The 17735-nt window shown below is 45.2% G+C and overlaps 1 protein-coding gene across 5 annotated transcripts in view; it reads right to left on the reverse strand.

Annotated features, from left to right (window-relative positions):
* Positions 1-17735, reverse strand: part of ZMYND8 (zinc finger MYND-type containing 8) — a 131962-nt gene that overhangs the window by 5982 nt on the left and 108245 nt on the right. For all 5 annotated transcript variants that reach the window (XM_023511942.1, XM_023511941.1, XM_023511939.1 and 2 more), the window contains 6 exons: positions 17289-17479; positions 10958-11038; positions 8525-8603; positions 5901-6140; positions 3812-3972; positions 2782-2848 (listed from right to left, as the gene is read on the reverse strand). In XM_023511942.1, the coding sequence (XP_023367710.1) occupies positions 2782-2848; positions 3812-3972; positions 5901-6140; positions 8525-8603; positions 10958-11038; positions 17289-17479 (819 nt within the window). The remainder of the gene's footprint in view (positions 1-2781; positions 2849-3811; positions 3973-5900; positions 6141-8524; positions 8604-10957; positions 11039-17288; positions 17480-17735) is intronic.

Genomic DNA, 17735 nt, shown 5'->3' on the forward strand with positions numbered 1-17735 from the left:
GAAGGGGAAGTAGAGGCAGAAAGGAATGACATCATTTTTTTTTAAAGAGGGAGGGTCTCTCTATGCTGCCCAGGTGGGAGTGCAGTGGCTATTTGCAACAGTGATTGTAGCTCCCTGCAGCCTCAATCTCCCAGGCTCAGGTGATCCCTCTGCCTCAGCCTCTGAAGTAGCTGGGACTACAGGAGATCACCAATACCCCAGCTCTAGAATGACTACTCAAAGAGCCATCTAAAATATAGGGCTGGACACGTGGCTCATACCTGTAATCCCAGCATTCTGAGAGGCCAAGGAGACAAAGACCCCCATCTTTAAAAATAGCTGGGTTTTATGGTGGCCACCTGTAGTCCCAGCTACTGGGGAGGCTGAGGCAAGAGGATTGCTTGAGCCCAGAAGTTTAAAGTTGCTGTGAGCTATGAAAGCATGGCACACTACCAAGGGTGACAAGGTGAGACTGTCTCAAAATGAATAAATAAATAAAAATAATAAATTAAAAATTATTAAAAATAAAATAAATAAGGCCAGGAGAAATAGATTCCCTATAATCTATGCCTATAATCCTAGCATTCTGGGAGGCCAAGGCAGATTGCCTGAGCTCATGGCTTTGAGACCAGCCTGAGCAAGAGCGAGACCTGTCTCTAAAAACAGCCAGGCATTGTGGTGGGCACCTGTAGTCCCAGGTACTTGGGAGGCTGAGGCATGAGAATGGCTTGAGCCCAGGAGCTTGAGGTTGCTGTGACTATGACACTAGGGCACTCTACTGAGGGCAACAAAGTGAAACTCTGTCTCAAAAAATAATAATAAATAAATATAATATTAAAAATTCCTTTCCTCAGTCACACTAGCCACAGCTCAAGGGGCCAATGGCCATGCATAGCTAATGGCTGCCACAGTGGACAGTGCAGATTAAAAAAATGGCCATCATCAAAGAAAAATTTGTTAGAGATGCATGGTTTCGGATATATACAAGATATTTAAATACCTAAGGATGGCTGGGGCGTGGTGGTCACGTCTGTTATCCTAGCATTTGGGGAGTCTGAAGTGGGAAGATCACTTGAGGCCAGAAATTTAAAACCAGCCTGAGCAAGAGGGATAACTTGTCTCTACAAAAAAACAGAAAATTAGCCTGGCATGGTGGCACGTACCTGTAGTCCCTGCTACTTGGGAGGCTGAGGCAAGAGGATTCCTAGAGCTCAAGAGTCTGAGACCAGCCTAAGCAAAAGCAATACCCTGTCTACAAAAAGTAGAAAAAGTAGCTAAGCATCATGGCAGACACCAGTATCCCAGCTACTCAGGAGGTTGAAAACTGAAGCCCAGAAGTTTGAGGTTGCTGGGAGATAGGATGACGCCACTGCACTCTAGCCCAGGTGACAGGGCAAAACCTTCTCTCGAGAAAAGTTTTTAATTTTAAAAACTAAAAAATAAAAAGTTTGCCAACCTCTGGTCTAGGTAATACCCCATTCGCCTCAGAAATACAATACGGTTCATGTCCCAACTTCTTTGACTAACACCGTGGCACAGGAAATCATCCTAATGAGATCAAACCACATTTTGGCCATAAAACCTCAGCAGGACCCCTTCTTCTGGAAAAAAGGCCTTCCTTAGACCACCTTTACAAGTCTGCCCCCACTCCCTGCCTACAGTCCTCCTGCATACTTGGTTCAGATTTTAATCTTATTTGCTTAACGTAAGTAAATCAAGCAACCTTCCTTATTACCACCCTAAAAGTAGAAAATCTGCAAAAAAATGCCGTAAAAGCTGAAGCCACTAACCTGGCAAATGAACGTTACTGACAACCAAATTGTACTGTTACCTTTTAGGGCGGTAGCATGCTGCTATCTAAAGTCCGTTCTGTCTTTATTAAAAAGAGAGTGAGAAAATATCAGAGATGCTAATAAAGACATCTTAGCACGAAGCCCAGCCTGTGCTCAGAGACTTAAAGGAAATAAGGGAGGAGGCGCTTTTGATTGAGTGTAATGATTTCTAATGCTAGGCTCCTAGTCCCTTCAGGAAACCTGCCTCAGCCACCTATCCGTGGACACCATTCCTCCATGAATGGTGAATGGAGCTTTTGCTTTTCGGCTTTAGAGAATCGGGTGACAGAGACACCCTAAAGCTGCAGTGTCAGGCAAGAACCTGGAATGAAGCAAAAATCATCCTTCCCAAGGAAGGCACCCTCTCGGAACCCTTCTAGGATGACCCAAAACTGGTTTGGGAGAATGCAAGAAAAAGATCCCTGGGAAGACAGCTCGAGCTCCACATAAGAAAAATGCTAGAAGTCGCAGAAAATCCCCCGGATCAGCCTGCCAAGTTAGTTCCCCAAAGAAGAGGTTTTACAGAAGATCATCCACATAGACATGTTCCTCATTTCTCAAAGGGTCAAGTCCTCACATCCACCAAATGCAGGCACTGACCACTCAGGAGAGTTTTACCCGACTTCATTTACCGTGCTTATTTCCCGGAGGGCAAAGGGACCGCCTGGTCCCAATACACATCTTCTCCCCAGCCCAGGTCAGCAATAGAACCCTCTGTCCAACTGAAGTTGCTCATGGATCCACAATATGTACAACAAATATAGGTAAATACTGCCCAGTTTGGAAATGTGCATGAGAGATGCCTTACCCCAGCTAGCCCCTTACCTCCACTGACCCACCCGAGGTACCCCAAGGATCAGTAAGGTTGAAAACCACCGCTATAAATCCCTCAAATTCTCCCTGACAAATGCCTCCCCATCTGCCCATGGGAAACGGGAAGGCACCATCTCCCCACTAGGGGGCAACATACCAGAGCCTTGGTTGGAGCCTGAGACCGCAGAAGAGGATGTCTCTCTGGAGCCAGAAAGATCGAGGGTCTAGAAACACAAAAAGGAAAAAGAGGCACTCAGGGCACTGGGGCCAACGCAGCCCCCAGGGAAGCCCAGGGAGTCAGTGCTCACCACTGCTTCCAAAGCTGGCAGTGCTCTCTGCCTGGCATGGCCAGGAGGGCCTGGGGCGTGCAGGTCGGCCAGTGAGGCCACACGCATCGCACTGTCTCTCAGACCTAACAGGCTAGAACTAGGAGAGCTGACATAAAACAGTCACAGTTTCCTAAACTCCACTGGGAACCTACCCATCCCTCCAGATTTTTGCCATAAAAAGAAAGAAGTCTATTAACTCAAAATTACATCAACTCACTATTTTTTATTTCATGTTTGCCTCTGACTAGGCAATACTATTTAATACAATTTAACTGAGCGTCTAGCAATTTATCTCTTTCCTAATACACACTGAAATACATACACAGTGACTAAAAATGTAAGACAGTACTGATGGGCCCCTAAAATAGTCTTTGCCTACAATCGATGCCCCACCAAACCACACACCGGGAACAAAGGGGATGATGCAGACGGTTATGGTCCAATACGACGGCCTCTGGGTACATGTGGCTCTTAAAAGTAAACTAATGAAAATTAAATAAAATTAAAAATTCAGGTCCTCAGTCACACCAGCCACACTTCAAGTGCTCAAAAGTAACGTATGGCTACTGGCTACCAGATTAGACAAGGAAGATAGAGAACATTTACATCCTAGCAGAAAGTTCTAGTGGGCAACACCGTTCTAAACTTGGAGGTGTCTGAGGACCAGGGAGCAGATGCCACATCCCCCATGTGGAAACTCAGCCTCCACGTTCCCACACGCCCACTGGCGATCCTGGTACACTGGTAGGAGAGCCCTCGTGAGACTGTCATCCTTCCAGACAAATTCTTATGACATGGAACTTCCAAGGGTGGCCTTAGTCTCGCTTGGCACAAAGGGTTGGTATGGGGGATTCTCACCGAGCCACTGTCCTTGCTTTTCTCAGCTGATGTCTCCTTCTCTTTGGAGGCGCTGGCTGATTCTGAAGGCGCTGACTGGGTGCTGGAGGAGCTCCCCTGGGAAGACTTGTTCTGTGTTTCTGTGTTCACCTCTGTATCCGTTTCCTGCTGAGGGGCGGTAGCTGGGAACAAAGGGGAGAGCAGCTATGGGTAGGCCAAGTGTGGTGGTTTCAGGACCTGTGTGGAGCTCCCTCCCCACCTGCACCCTGAGGTGCCCACGGCTCAGTAGCAACCCTGACCCAACCAAGATCTGTACGAGGCAGCAGTGGCTCAGCCCCAGCCAGGGCACACGTGCAGGCCCAAAGCGGCCAGATCCTCAGAGTTTTCCAGAAGCTGGAATTCCAAATTTCACATGATAATGTTGAGTTTGTTTAATAGATAGCAATTCAAATTTTAGTAAATCATTCTGACGATGGGAGTTTTGTTCTCAGAACAAATGAAGTCCACCAACAAGAGCCAACCTGAAATGGCCAGTTTAAAATCACACTCTACGTCGTAATTTCTGGATGTCTACCAATTTTAGCCCAAGGACTTGCTCCCTCTGAGGCAGGGTAGGGAAACCCACGTGCAAAGCAATGAACAGTCAGAGCTACAGGGAGGGAGACAGCAGAAACGTGAACAAACAGAAAAAAAGGGTGCGTAGGGAGAATTGAAGAACAAATAACATAATTATGCCACCAAAAAAGAAAAGCTGAAGGACATTTTGGCCATCTTGCAGTAACAACAAAAAGCTCATCACACACGTTCTAGAACTCAGGGAAAACAGAGGCAGAATTAAACTTCACCGCAGTAACAGACTTAAACTCTCTATAAAGAAGACATCTCCCTAAGGAGAGTTAAAGAACACAGCAAATACACACCTTTAAATATCACCTTAAAAAAATAAAAACATAACAGATTTGTCTAGAGGAGGAGTGGGCAAACCAAGCGCCGCCTGGTTTTTTGTAAATAAAGTTTTATTGGCACACAACCACGTCCACTGGCATTATCGGTGGCTACTTTTTTTTTTCTGAGAGACAGAGTCTCACTTTGTCACCCTCTGTAGAGTGCTGTGCCATCACAGCTCACAACAACCTCAAACTCTTGGGCTTTGGAGATTCTCTTGCCTGAGCCTCCAGAGTAGCTGGGACTATAGGCACCTGCCACAACACCCAACTTGTTGTTGTTGCAGTTGTCATTGGTGTTTTAGCTGGCCAGGGCTGGGGGGTTCGAACTTGCCACCCTCAGTATATGGGGCCAGCACCCTACCCACTGAGCCACAGGCACCGCCCTATCTATGGCTACTTTTGCACAAGGGTAAAAAGTAGCTGTGACAGACCACATGGTCCACAAAGCCAAAAAATGTTTGTCAACCCCCCTGGTCTACAGCTTCTCAAACTTGAGTCATTCATACATCACCTTCGAAAATTTTGCCACCCCACAAACATACTCACCTATGTTCACACCTTAAAATTCTTTAAAATGGAGACTTAATCCTAAGCATACAAAGACAGTATCATTTGCCACAAATAAAAGCTAACTAAAAAAATTAACTTTTAAAATATTATTCATAAATTCCAACTAATAGTGTCTTTTAGACAGTGCATCCCGCTGGTGGCTCCAGACCTACGTACTCTGTTATAATGGGGCACCACAAACTTTCTAGCAGGGTCAGTGACACTTTTTCCTTAACAGAAACATTAGTAACATTATTGAAAGCCATGAGTCTATTATTGCCAACAAAGCAGTTTCTCAACTTCGGTACTACTGACATTCTTTCAGGCCAGATCATTTTGGTTTTCTTTTCCTTTTTTGGTGTAGGGGAGCAGGGGAGATGATCCTGGTGTGTTGGAGGGTGTTTAAGAGCGCCTCTGGCCTAAGAGATCAAAAATTATGCAAAGATCAGAGGCTCAAAACCCTTGTGCCTTGTTTCACAGCTGTTATGTCTGCACATGGCTTGCTTGTACATAAGGGACATGGATGTTTTTAAGTGGCCAGGGGCCAGGAAGCCACACTTGCTGCATCAGCCTGTGAGACTCACAGGAGAGTGGAGACAGCCCTCGGGTGTTACCTGACTGGGTGCAGGACTTCATGTGCTCCGGCCAGTGGGCCTGCTGGCAGGGGTAGTCACAGTAGCTGGTATTCCAGCAGCAGTAGAAGATGGCCTCCTTCTTGCAGTTGGCACACCACTGCTTCTTCTTGGTCTCGTCCACCGCCTGCTGCTTCTCCAGCTCCAGCTGCTTCTTGACCTCGGCGATCAGCCGGTCCCGCTCCTGCTCCAGGCTCTGCCGCATCTCAGCCATGGTCAGTTCTGCAGGGGAGGGACACTGCTGCATCATCTGAAATCAGCCCAGGCTCCAAGGCAAGGCATGCCCCAGATTCAGGCCAACATGTAAGTCCTGGCTTAGCAAAGCCCTGGGGGTGTGACCGTGGGCAAGTACCCCAGCAGGTGATGTCATCTGTAAACAAGACACCATCACAGTGACCAGGTATGTGGCTGGTGATAATATCCATGAGGTGCCCAGAGCTTTACAGTGATTCTACACCCAAGACAACATTCTGGGAATTCCCCAAACAAACCCTTGAAACAAAAGCCACCAAAACCGGCTTTCAATTTTACCCGTGAAAAGACAGATTTTAAAAAGTACATGGAAATACACAAGCATTTTTCTATCACTCAAATACTTACATAGCATCTACCATATGTAAATAATTCTGATAATACTCCAGTGGGTTAAGAACTACTATTCTACCCCTTTCACAGATGAGAAAACTGAGGCACACGGCTAATAAGTAAAGAACGAGGCCTAGAACTCAGAAGCACTTTCTTGCAGACTCGTCTTGTGGCTTTGGATCAAATCTACCAGACAGGGCATTGTAACTGATGATCATGTTTTTTCCCTTTAATCCTATGAAAGAGCGGATGATCATGGTAATGGGACAACGAACAAAATGCTCAGTCTACTGAGATTTCTTCTAATTTTATTTCAGACAGTAGGTCCGTCTGCAATTCATTTGAGAGTGACCTATATACTGAAATGAAAGAACTGATGGTCCTTCAATTCCTCCAAATATTCTTCCTGATATTCAAAAAACAGTTTATAAAATTAACTTTTTGAAAAGAAGTTTGGAAACTACGTGTGACCAGACAGAATCTTTCCGTCAATCTAATAAACTTTAACTAGGAGCCTGTAAACCACGGCCAAGTTCTGGCCAGCTCACATGTAATTCTTAAAAGGCACAGCCAATGTTTTTAAAGTTAAAGATCTTATAAAAATAAGATTCTCTGATTTTATTAGAAAAACAGGAAGAAGCAACCAACACCCATGGCATGGAAGCAGGGTATGGAATAAAAAGCCCCTCTCTCAGTGGCTCACTCAGGGATTCCAGTCCATCTATAGGCTTCAAGGAATTTAAATCCGGACCACAGCAAGCAGGTAGAAGTACCTGGACCTGGCTCTCTAACCAGAGTTCCACTTGCTTCAAAGCATCCATCCTGACTGTTATTACAAGAGGGGCTGAAGCAACTGCTTCTGCCTTTGGGGAGAAAGTCTTTTTTTTTTTTTTCGAGATAGGGTCTCAGTTGCCCATAGTAGAGTGCAGTGGCATCATCACAGCTCGCAGCAACCTCAAATGCCATCCTCCTGGCTCAGCCTCTCGAGTAATTGGGACTACAGGTGCCCACTACTAATAATGCCCAGGGTCTCATTCTTGCTCAGGCTGGTCTCAAATTCCTGAGCTCAGGTAATCCTCTGGCCTTGGCCTCCCAGAGTGCTAGGATTACAGGCATGAGCCACCCTGCACAGCCAAGAAAGTCTTTAATAGGAAGCATCTAGACCAGCGGTTCTCAACCTGTGGGTGGTGACCCACAGGAACTATACTAAAGGGTCACAGCATTAGGAAGGTTGAGAACCACTGATCTATATACTTGCTAAAGTACCCCAAATTTTTTCTCCTCCTTTTTTTTTTTTTTTTTTTTGGAGACAGAATCTCAAACTGCCACCCTGGATAGAGTGCCACGGCATCACAGCTCACAGCAACCTCTCACTCTTGGGCTTAAACGATTCTCTTGCCTCAGCCTCCCAAGTAGCTGGGACTACAGGCACCCACCACCACACCTGGCTATTTTTTGGTTGTGGCTGTCATAGTCACTTGGCAGGCCAGGGCTGGATTCAAAACCACCAGTTTTGGTGTATGTGGCTGGCGCCCTAGCCGCTTGAGCTACAGGCACCGAGCCAAAGTACCCAACTTTCAATGATTAACAGGGAACACCTGCAGCCAGAGCATCCAGACTTGAATGTGGCTGTGTGACCTGGAACAACTTCCTTAACATTTCTGTGTCATAGTTTCTTCACATGGAAACTGGAGATATAACATGTCCCTAGCTCCTAAGAGTCTGTGTAAGAATTAGTTTATTTAAAGGTTCTGTAAACCATTCCTGGTGAGAGTTGAATGAGCAGGTGCTACTGGGATGCTCGCTATCAAATTCCCGTTGTTGGCAGTCTGCTGAGAGGAAAGGAGGTCTCCACCAGCACCTGCTGTATACCTGGTGCCTTGAGGATTCTGTGTTCTCCCACAGGTCATACAGCCACTAGTTTAGTTTTAGCTCCATTCCCATCTGGGATGAACTGTAGAGGGGCAAAGAAGTTCACACCCCAAACCTTCCCAATTCCAGACCAATTCGTCAGGCCTTACCCAAGTTGTGTTTCATTTCAGAGAGCTCTTGCTGGTGCAGCCACTGAAGCTTCTCTATCTCAATCCTCAGCCTGCGGATCTGGAATGAGGGAGAGGAAGAGTCTTCAAAAAGCTGTTTGCATGCCATTCCCACTAGCTGGGTGTCACCATTATGAGCATCATGGGGTCAAACAAGGACACAGTGCCCTGGCTCTATGTTGACCTTCCCACCACCACAGGCCAGAGGTGGCCCCAGTGGGTTAACTCATATCCACCAGAAAAACTGGCTCAGAAAGTAAGTACAAACAGGACATCTTTTCTAAGAAACATTGGCACAAGAAAAACCACTTAAAGCAGCAGTTCTCAACCTGTGGGTCACGACCCACAGGAACTATACTAAAGGGCCACGGCTTAACGGGATGACAAGGACCAGATTTTCATATAAACAATATGTTATAAGTTTGACTAAGATGTTGGTCTAAAGAATGAAAGAAAATCAAGATAGCTTTCTTTTCTCTCGTCTCACCAACATTGAAATAGTTGGGTCCATCATTTTTCACCTAAAACCCCAAACCTGACATCTCTGAAAAATAAAGGGTGTGTTCAGGGGGCCAAACTCATTTGGGAGGAGGAAAAAAATAAACCCAACCTGAACTGTTATGAGGCTAAACCGTGTTTAATTATCACAGCGGTTCTCAAATTGGGGTGATTTTGCCCAATTATCTAGAATAAGACTGGGTCGTCACAAGTGGGAACTGTTACTGGCACCTGGTGAGCAGCAGAGGCCAAGGATGCAGCTACACACGCCTCAGTGCACAGGACAGTCCCCACCACAGCGAATTAGGGGTGCAAACATCAATAGTGGTGAGACTGAAAAAATTTGATTTGCTAAAGTGAACAATTACATTTCACTGCATAAACGTTCTCTCTTAACTGTGGGAGACCGCTTATTACCTCTCTAAAATCAAGAACTTACAGCACACATCTGGACCCCAAGATTTCGGGTGAGACGTTACGTAACCATATTTTTAAGCACACACCTCTATACATACGGAATAAGGTCTCACTCTGTCACCCAGGTCAGAATACAGTGGTATGATCACCGCTCACTGTAGCCTCAAACTCCTGGGCTCAAGCATCCTCCCACCTCAGCCTCCTGAGTAATGGGACTACAATGTACACCACCAAGCCTGGCTAATTTATTTTTTGTAGGGACAGAATCTTGCTCAGACTAGTCTTGAATTCCTGGCCTTAAGCAATCCCCTCACCTGTTCTCCCCGTGCTCACACATGTTTTTCTTTTTGAGACAAAGTCTTGTTCTGTCACCCAGGCTAGAGTGCAGTGGCATAATCGTAGCTCACATCAACCTCAAAATCTTGGGCTCAAGCAATGCCCCTGCCTCAGCCTCCCAAGTAGCTGAGACTATTACACCCAGCTAATTTTTCCTTTTCTTTTTTTTTTTTTTAAAGAGTCAGGGTCTCCCTTTAGCTCAGGCTGGTCATGAACTCCTGACCACAAGGGATCCTTCTGCCTCAGCTTCCCAAAGTGCTGGTGTGATCCAAGGTGCCCAGCCTTCACACACCAATTCATTAAATGAACAAAAAAGAATGAAGCTTTTATTTTTCGCTTCTTTGATGTCCCTATCATACTCATGTAGAGAGGCGTATTTGCAAAATTATTCAAGGGGACACTGACTTCTCTTGGGGCCTCTCTCACATCCACACTGTTCTCTGTTGAGGTGATGACCAACTGGCTTCCTTAAGAACTCTCTTCTCTGGGTAGCAGTTTAACACTGTGAAGTTGTCAAACATCATTGGTGGCTATGCATGGGAGTCCCAAAGTTCTCCAACATTGCCTTCAACGACCTCACAAAACCCTGTCCCGTGCCATTTTACCTGGTGACCATTTACATCTGGCCCACACTGCACTTCCTGTCCCCCAAGCAGCCTACTGTCCAAGCCTTGGTAGTGAATTACCCTAAGAGAGAATTTCAGGGAGGTACATTTTTGTAAGTGGTCACTTTTTAAGTGGATAAAGTTTTAATCATTTTCTTCTCTAGGCAATCACGGAATTGTGGAAACTCCAGTACACAATTCTTGGACGACAGGATCACTTACATTAACAATTCCAAATTTATGGAGAAGGTTAAGGAGCTAATTTCCCATGAAGCAAAAAGAACTGGTTTCCAGTTTCACCAACGAGTTAACTGGGGCACTGGTTTGGGTTGTTTTATTAGAAGTGAATTCATCACCCAGAGCAGGGCACGTCCCCACAGCCAAAGCTGTCGAGCTAAATGAAGAAATACCCCATCAACAACCCCCATCAGGACAGCCAGCGTAGAAACAGGAGTCAGGACCCAAGAGAGATTTCCAGAGAAGTGTCTCCACGGTGTCACCTTTGCAGCAGCCCATAAAACACTCTCAGCAAATAAGGAATTCATGTGTCATCTCTGACCTCGGCTATTGTGCTTCCAGTAGTGTTTTTAGAAAGATCGTTATATATTTCTGTCATCGTTCCTTTTATTGCGTCCATCATCTGAAAGACAAAAAAAGAAATAATTTAGGTGACTGCTGTCTAGAGGCTTTTCTCGGTGACATAGATCTAAGACTGATCTATAGAAAGCAACGGTCCCCAACTCAGGGCCGTTCTATCCCTCATGAGACACTGGTTGTTCCTGGCTGTCATGACCAGGGCAGGAATGGGGAGAAGGGGTGCCACTGGCCACCAGCAGGTGGAGGCAGGGCTGCTGCTGAAAGTCCTACGATGCACGAGACAGCCTCCAAGACAAGGATGTCACCAGTGTCACAGGTTGAGAAACCTCGTTATAAACCCGGGGAGGAAATGACCTACAAATTCCTTGTCTCATATACGTAGTATTGTAAGAGCAGTTCACAACATAAAGCTAGTTTGTTTTTGTTGAGACAGAGTTTCACTCTGCTGTCGTGGGTAGAGAGTGCCATGGCACTCGCTCACAGCAACCTCAAACTCCTGGGCTAGTAGACTGATCCCCCTACCTTAGGCACCTGCATCAATACCTGGCTAGTTTTTCTACTTTCAGTAGAGATGGGGTCTCCAACTCCTGAGCTCAAGTGATCCACCTGCCTCGGCCTCCCAGAGTGCTAAGATTATAGGGGTGAGCCACCATACTCTTCATAAAGCTAGTTCCTACGGCTAAAACAGAGAGGCCAAATTTGGGCACCCCTATAGGTTTGAGGGAGGGATCATTTTCTGTGTTACTGCTTTTTAATTGTTTCCTCTTTAAAAACAAAACAAAACAAAACAAAACACTGTTCTACTGAGATACGATGCATCTACCATACAATTGACACATTTAAGACATACAGTTCAGGGCGGTGCCTGTGGCTCAGTGAGTAGGGCACCGGCCCCATATACTGAGGGTCTGGCCCGGGCCCAGCCAAACTGCAACATAAAATAGCTGGGTACTATGGCGGGCACTTGTGGTCCCAGCTACTAGGGAGGCTGAGGCAAAAGAATTGCCTAAGCCCAAGAGCTAGAGGTTGCTGTAAGCTGTGATGCTACAGCACTCTACCAAAGGCGACTACAAAATGAGACTCTGTCTCTTAAAAAAAAAAGAAAAGAAAGCAAGCCAGAGCTTTAGAAGTATTCGGAAACACAGAAATTGATAAAACATATAGTTCAATGGCTTTTAGTATATCCAGAGTTGTACACCGACCACCAAATTTCATAATCCCCCGAAAGAAAACTCAACACCTGCCTGGACTCCCCCACCATAGCCCTATTCCCTCCTCCCCGCCCCCCCCAGCCCTAACAACCATTCACTCCTTTTAGTATCCATGGAATTTGCTTAATCTGTACATTTGGGATAAATGGCCTGAAGGACAAGGTCCTTTGTGATGGCTTCAAAGTGGATCTGTGTTGTGGGGCAGAAGAGAATGCCATTTCCTTTCTATGGCCCATTGTGTGGCTATGGCTGCTTTGTCATTTTAACACCCGCACCCCAAGCATTGCCTTTGCAGTTCATTTCCTATCTCCCTTTTCTTTAACTCTCTGATCCTGAGAGGCTTCAACAAGTTTGTGAAATCAGCACAGGTCCATGCTGCAAGTACCCAAGGTGCCAACCCAACCCAGTGTGGTTATAGAACAAATTTCTCTTCTACCTCCCACCTGCCTGCAGACCCCACCATCATCTCAGGAGAAAGGGGAGGAGACAGGAGACCAGGCCTGGCCTGACTGCTGCCCAGTTTCACCTGTGCTATCCAGATGCTTCACTTCGCTGAGAAGGCAGAACAAAGGGCACCCTTAGCACCCATATTTTCTCTTGGTTTCCTCATGTAAAAAACAAGGATAATAACAGTGCCCCTGGTAGGGCAAGCGCAAGGATGAAATAAGAAAACCACATGAAGACTATGGTTCAGTGCCCGCCATGGACACAAGTCCTCATAAAGAAATACCTACTCATCTTATTTTTGTAAAAAAATAAATTCATAAGGCCAGGTGTAGCGGCTCATCCCTATAATCCTAATTTGCATCCTCTGGGAGGATGCGAAAGGTGGACTGCCTGAGCTCAGGAGTTGGATACCAGCCTGAGCAAGAGCCAGACCTCATCTCTAAAAATACAGACAGGCATTGTGGTGGGCACCTATAGTCCCAGCTACATGGGAAGCTGAGGCAAGAGAATCACTTGAGCCTAAGAGTTTGAGGTTGCTGTGAGCTAGAATGCCACAGTACTCTCTTAACACGACAAAGTGATATTGTCTCAAAAAAAAAAAAAAAAAAAGACAGAAAGAAAAGAAAATTCATATGAGCATGCAACTGTGTAACTGTGGCTAACCTCCAAAACAGTAACCCCAAATTCACCCCAAAATGGGAATAAAAATGTATAAAATGTCTGTTGAGATTTCTACTCCCAGCTTGCTTTGGGGGCCAACCCCAGGCCACTGCCAGCAAAAACACTCTTGTATTTTATGCGGCTTTGCAGCCCCTCATTCTCCACAGGCCTCCTTACTCTACAGGCACTGACCATGTCAATTAAAAAAACTGAAAATAAACTGCTCTTACAAGAAAACCTTAGAAAGTGGATGAAATTCAATACATTGCTAATGCAATGGTTACACTCCATTTCAAAGATATCAAAAATTTGTGAACTTTTACTCTAAATTTCCAAATATAGCAAAGAACCCAACATTAATAAAAGTGCCCTTCTGCCAAAACATGCAAATCTGGGTCTCCAGCTCCAGGTCATCTAAGAGATACGAAAATTCATCAGCTCCCCCCAAATGTCACCATGTTCATTTTGTTAAGGGCAAAGAAAACATCTATCAAAAAGATCATGCCTGTGGCTCAGTAGGTAGGGCACCGGCCCCACATACCGAGGGTGGCAGGTTCAAAGTCGGCCCCGGCCAAACTACAACAAAAAAATAGCTGGGCATTGTGACAGGCGCCTGTAGTCCCAGCTACTCAGGAGGCTGAAGCAAGAGAAGCATCTAAGCCCAGCAGTTGCAGGTTGCTGTTAGCTGTGACGCCACAGCACTCTACCGGGGGCAATAAAGTAAGACTCTGTCTCTAAAAAAAAAAAAAAAACAGAATGTCTTCTAGACTGGTGTCAGTATTTATTTCATTCATAAACCAAAATTTCAGTATAATATGTTCATTGTCAGGAAGTTCAGGTGTGTAAATTGCCATCCACTGTTATTGACTGATATGAGACAGATGTTGAAAAGACAATTTAAATTTACTCTTCCAAACTTCAACTGTTCCACAAAAGCACTATAAAAACTCCTTCGAGATTTTAGGTTGTGCTTGACATTTATGGTTAACTACATACATAATTTGGTCGTGTCATACCAAATTAATAGAGAGTGACATAAGAGACAATTTTAAGTAGAATAAAAAAAATCATTTAGGAAATGCCAGGCATTTAAAAAAAAAAAAAAAGAATCTTTAATCAATCATTTTTCAAAAAGCTTACTTATTTTATTTGGAGGGAGGGTCACAATTTGTTGCCCAGGCTATGGTGCAGTGGTGTCACCATAGTGCACTGCAACCTCAAACTCCAGGACTTAAGCATCCTCTTGGCTCGGACTTCAAATAGCAAGGGCTCCAGGGGTGCACCCCATGCCCACATGATTTCTGTATTTGTAGAGACACAGACTCACTATATTGCTCAAGCTGGTCTAGAACTCCTGGCCTCAACCGATCCTCCCACCTCAGCCTCCCAAAGTGCTGGGTTTACAGGTATAAGCCACCACACCCAGCCCAGACACCTTAAATCAGTAATGAAAAGTCTGCCCCCTTCCAATTCTCTAACAATCCTGCCGATCCCTTTAGTAAGAAAGTCTCAGTTTATTGCTAAAGGTTTTTAACACTTTCACAACAACATCCCCCTTTTAACAAAAGAAAAATAAGACTTAGGCTTCAAACCTTGAAGAGAACAATATCTGGGTGAGGCTAAAGCTAACTTTATTTAGATTTAAAAAAAAAAAAACTAAGTCAATTTAAGGAAAATAAATTTAAGTTTAAAATAAAAATATTGGGCTGAGCACAGTGGCTGACGCCTATAATCTTAGCACTCTAGCAGAGGTAGGTGGATAGCCTGAGCTCAGGAGTTCGAGTCCAGCCTGATCAAGAGCAAAACTCCATGTCTCTACTAAAAGTAGATAAACCAGCCCGATGTGGTGGTACATGCCTATAGTCCCAGGTCAGAAGCAGGAGGATCGCCTGAACTCAGGATTTCGAAACCAGGTTGAGCAAGACCAAGACCCTGTATCTATACTAAAAGCAGCTAAACTAGCTGGATGTGGTGGTGCACGTGTGTAGTCCCAGCTACTCAGAAGGCTGAGGCAGGAGGATTGCATGAACCCAGGAGTTGGAGGCTGCTGTGAGCTAGACTGAGGCCATGGCACTCTAGCTGCAAGACTTTGTCTCAGGAGAAGGGGAAAAAAAAAAAAAAAAAAGAAAGAAAAAGAGGATGGCTTCCATCTCACTAGCAGCTCTCATGTCCACCATGCTGGACAGCCCATAAAGCAAGGAAGAGACATGAAATGAATCCTGCCCATAGCCACCCAAGTGACCTTGGAAGTAAATTTAAATTCTTCCCCGTCGAGCCTTCTTATGAGACTCCGAGTGTAGACACTTTGACTACATACAGCCTGCGAGACATCCAAGGCAGACGCCCAGATAAGCCATGTCCAGACTCCTGACCCATAGAAAAGTAACATAATAAATAAATGTCTGTGTTAAGCTGCTAAGTTTTGTGGTTATTTCTTCCACAGTAATAAGTAACAATTATACCTGGACAGAAGGGATAATGGTGAGTGAAAAGTCAGTGGTTAAACATAAAAAACATACGAATTAAAAATCTAATTTTCAATGTCAAAAAAGAAAAAAAAATACATATTTCTCTCACCATTCAGAATTCAAAAAAGATTCTACACAATATAAAGTGACTCTTTGAAACTGAAACTCTGAAAATTCTAAAAATAACTATTCACAGCACTTTTTATGCATTCACTCCTTAAACGCGAATAGTTTACTCATTGGCAAGTAATCTGATAATTAGTAAAAAATTAAGTTGTTCTTACCTACTTAAGAATTTACTAATACCCTTAGCAGATTACTCCTCTTTATCTATCATAAGGTTACTGATAATAATAATATGAATGAAGACAAAGCCCAACTATTATGTATTCGGCACCTACTGTATACCAGGTACTGTAGGTCTAGGCCTTGGCAGTGATTGAAACATCATCCCTGCCCTTGTGGAGCTGACCCATTGGTGGCTGTTGCCCTCCCGAGTGGTCTACTGAGAGCACGCACAGCACATCACTCCTAAGCAGCAGGAGACCGCTCACACACATGGAGGTGTTAACGCTGATTTCATTCACACGAATTCAATCATGAACACAAAAGCACTTGGCAAATGAAGAGAGGAAAAGAGAAGCCAGGCACAGCGGCTCAGGCCTGTAATCCCAGCACTCTGGGAGGCCAAGGCAAGTGGATCACCTGAGTTCAGGAGCTCGAGACTAGCCTGAGCAAGAGTGAGACTCCATCTCTACTAAAACAGAAAAACTAGGCAGGCATTCTGCCGGGTGCTTGTAGTCCCAGCTACTTGGGAGGCTTAGGCAAGGGGATTGCTTAAGCCATGACACTATCCAGGGAAACGGAGTAAGACTCTGCCAAGCAAAAAAAAAAAAGAAAAGAAAAGAAAGAAAGAAAAGAAGAAGAAAGTGCCTATGCTGAGAGGATGCCTGTGACCTGACACACAGCAAGCAACCCTGCCTACCATGCCGCCAGAATGGGGAAAGGGGTTGCACTAGTCCCCCAGTCACTTCCTTCCTAGAAAAATCCATGTGTAGCCATCTCACCTTGTTGATTTCACAGTTAAGTCTCTGTCAGTTTCTTTCACTGCACTGGCTTCTAAACACAAACCAAATCCTGTGTTCACTGAAGGGTCAGTAATTTGTTCTGGCCCTTAAAAGAAAATCTGTCCTTGTTGAGTGACTTGAATTCTGAAGTGTAATTCTGGATTATACATCCATTTACATTTTACATACAGACTTCAGAATCTAAGTCCTTCTGGGGTGTGAGTTGGTTCATTCTACATTTCTCTGGCAAGACACAACTTTAGACCCAAGTAAAAGAATCTGGTGTTGGAGATACTCTATTTAAAAATAAAGGGTCCTCCCTTCCTAAATGCTCCCCAAAATTTGCAAGGCTGTGACCCCAATGAATCCCACCAGGAAGCCAATCCTCTGCCCACTGCCAGGCACCTCCCGTCTCCACGGCAGCACTCCCATCCACTCACTTTGCTAGTGTACTTGGCGATGTCTGCGGCAACATCAGCGGAGGCGGTGGCGATGGGTAGGTCAGTGGTGACTGAAGCCGCAAGGGTGCTCGTGGACCCTGAGCTAGTGACCAGGGGTGACGACTGTGTGCTGGTCACCAGGGTGATGGTGGACGTGGAGGGGCTCTGTGTGATCTCCTTCTGCTGGACCGCTAAGAAAGCAAAGGACCCTGGTTATTCCACTGTCACAAGAAGGACCTGTCCCAACACAAAGCTGGGGTGAGAACAAAGTCCCTAATATTTGCCCTATGAGCTCTTCTTCCTCGGAGCCCTCTTCTCCATGAGGCCCTAACCATGGCCTATAAAGACCTGACAACCATCAAGTTTCTAAGAGTTCCACGTTGCTTGGAATCCCAATCCCCGTAAAACTCAAGGCTGCCAAGAGTTTAGTTTTCTCCAGCCAATACC

The sequence above is a fragment of the Otolemur garnettii genome, unplaced genomic scaffold (assembly GCF_000181295.1).
Source record: "Otolemur garnettii isolate 467f Iridium unplaced genomic scaffold, OtoGar3 scaffold00023, whole genome shotgun sequence".
Classification (NCBI taxonomy): Eukaryota; Metazoa; Chordata; class Mammalia; order Primates; family Galagidae; genus Otolemur; species Otolemur garnettii.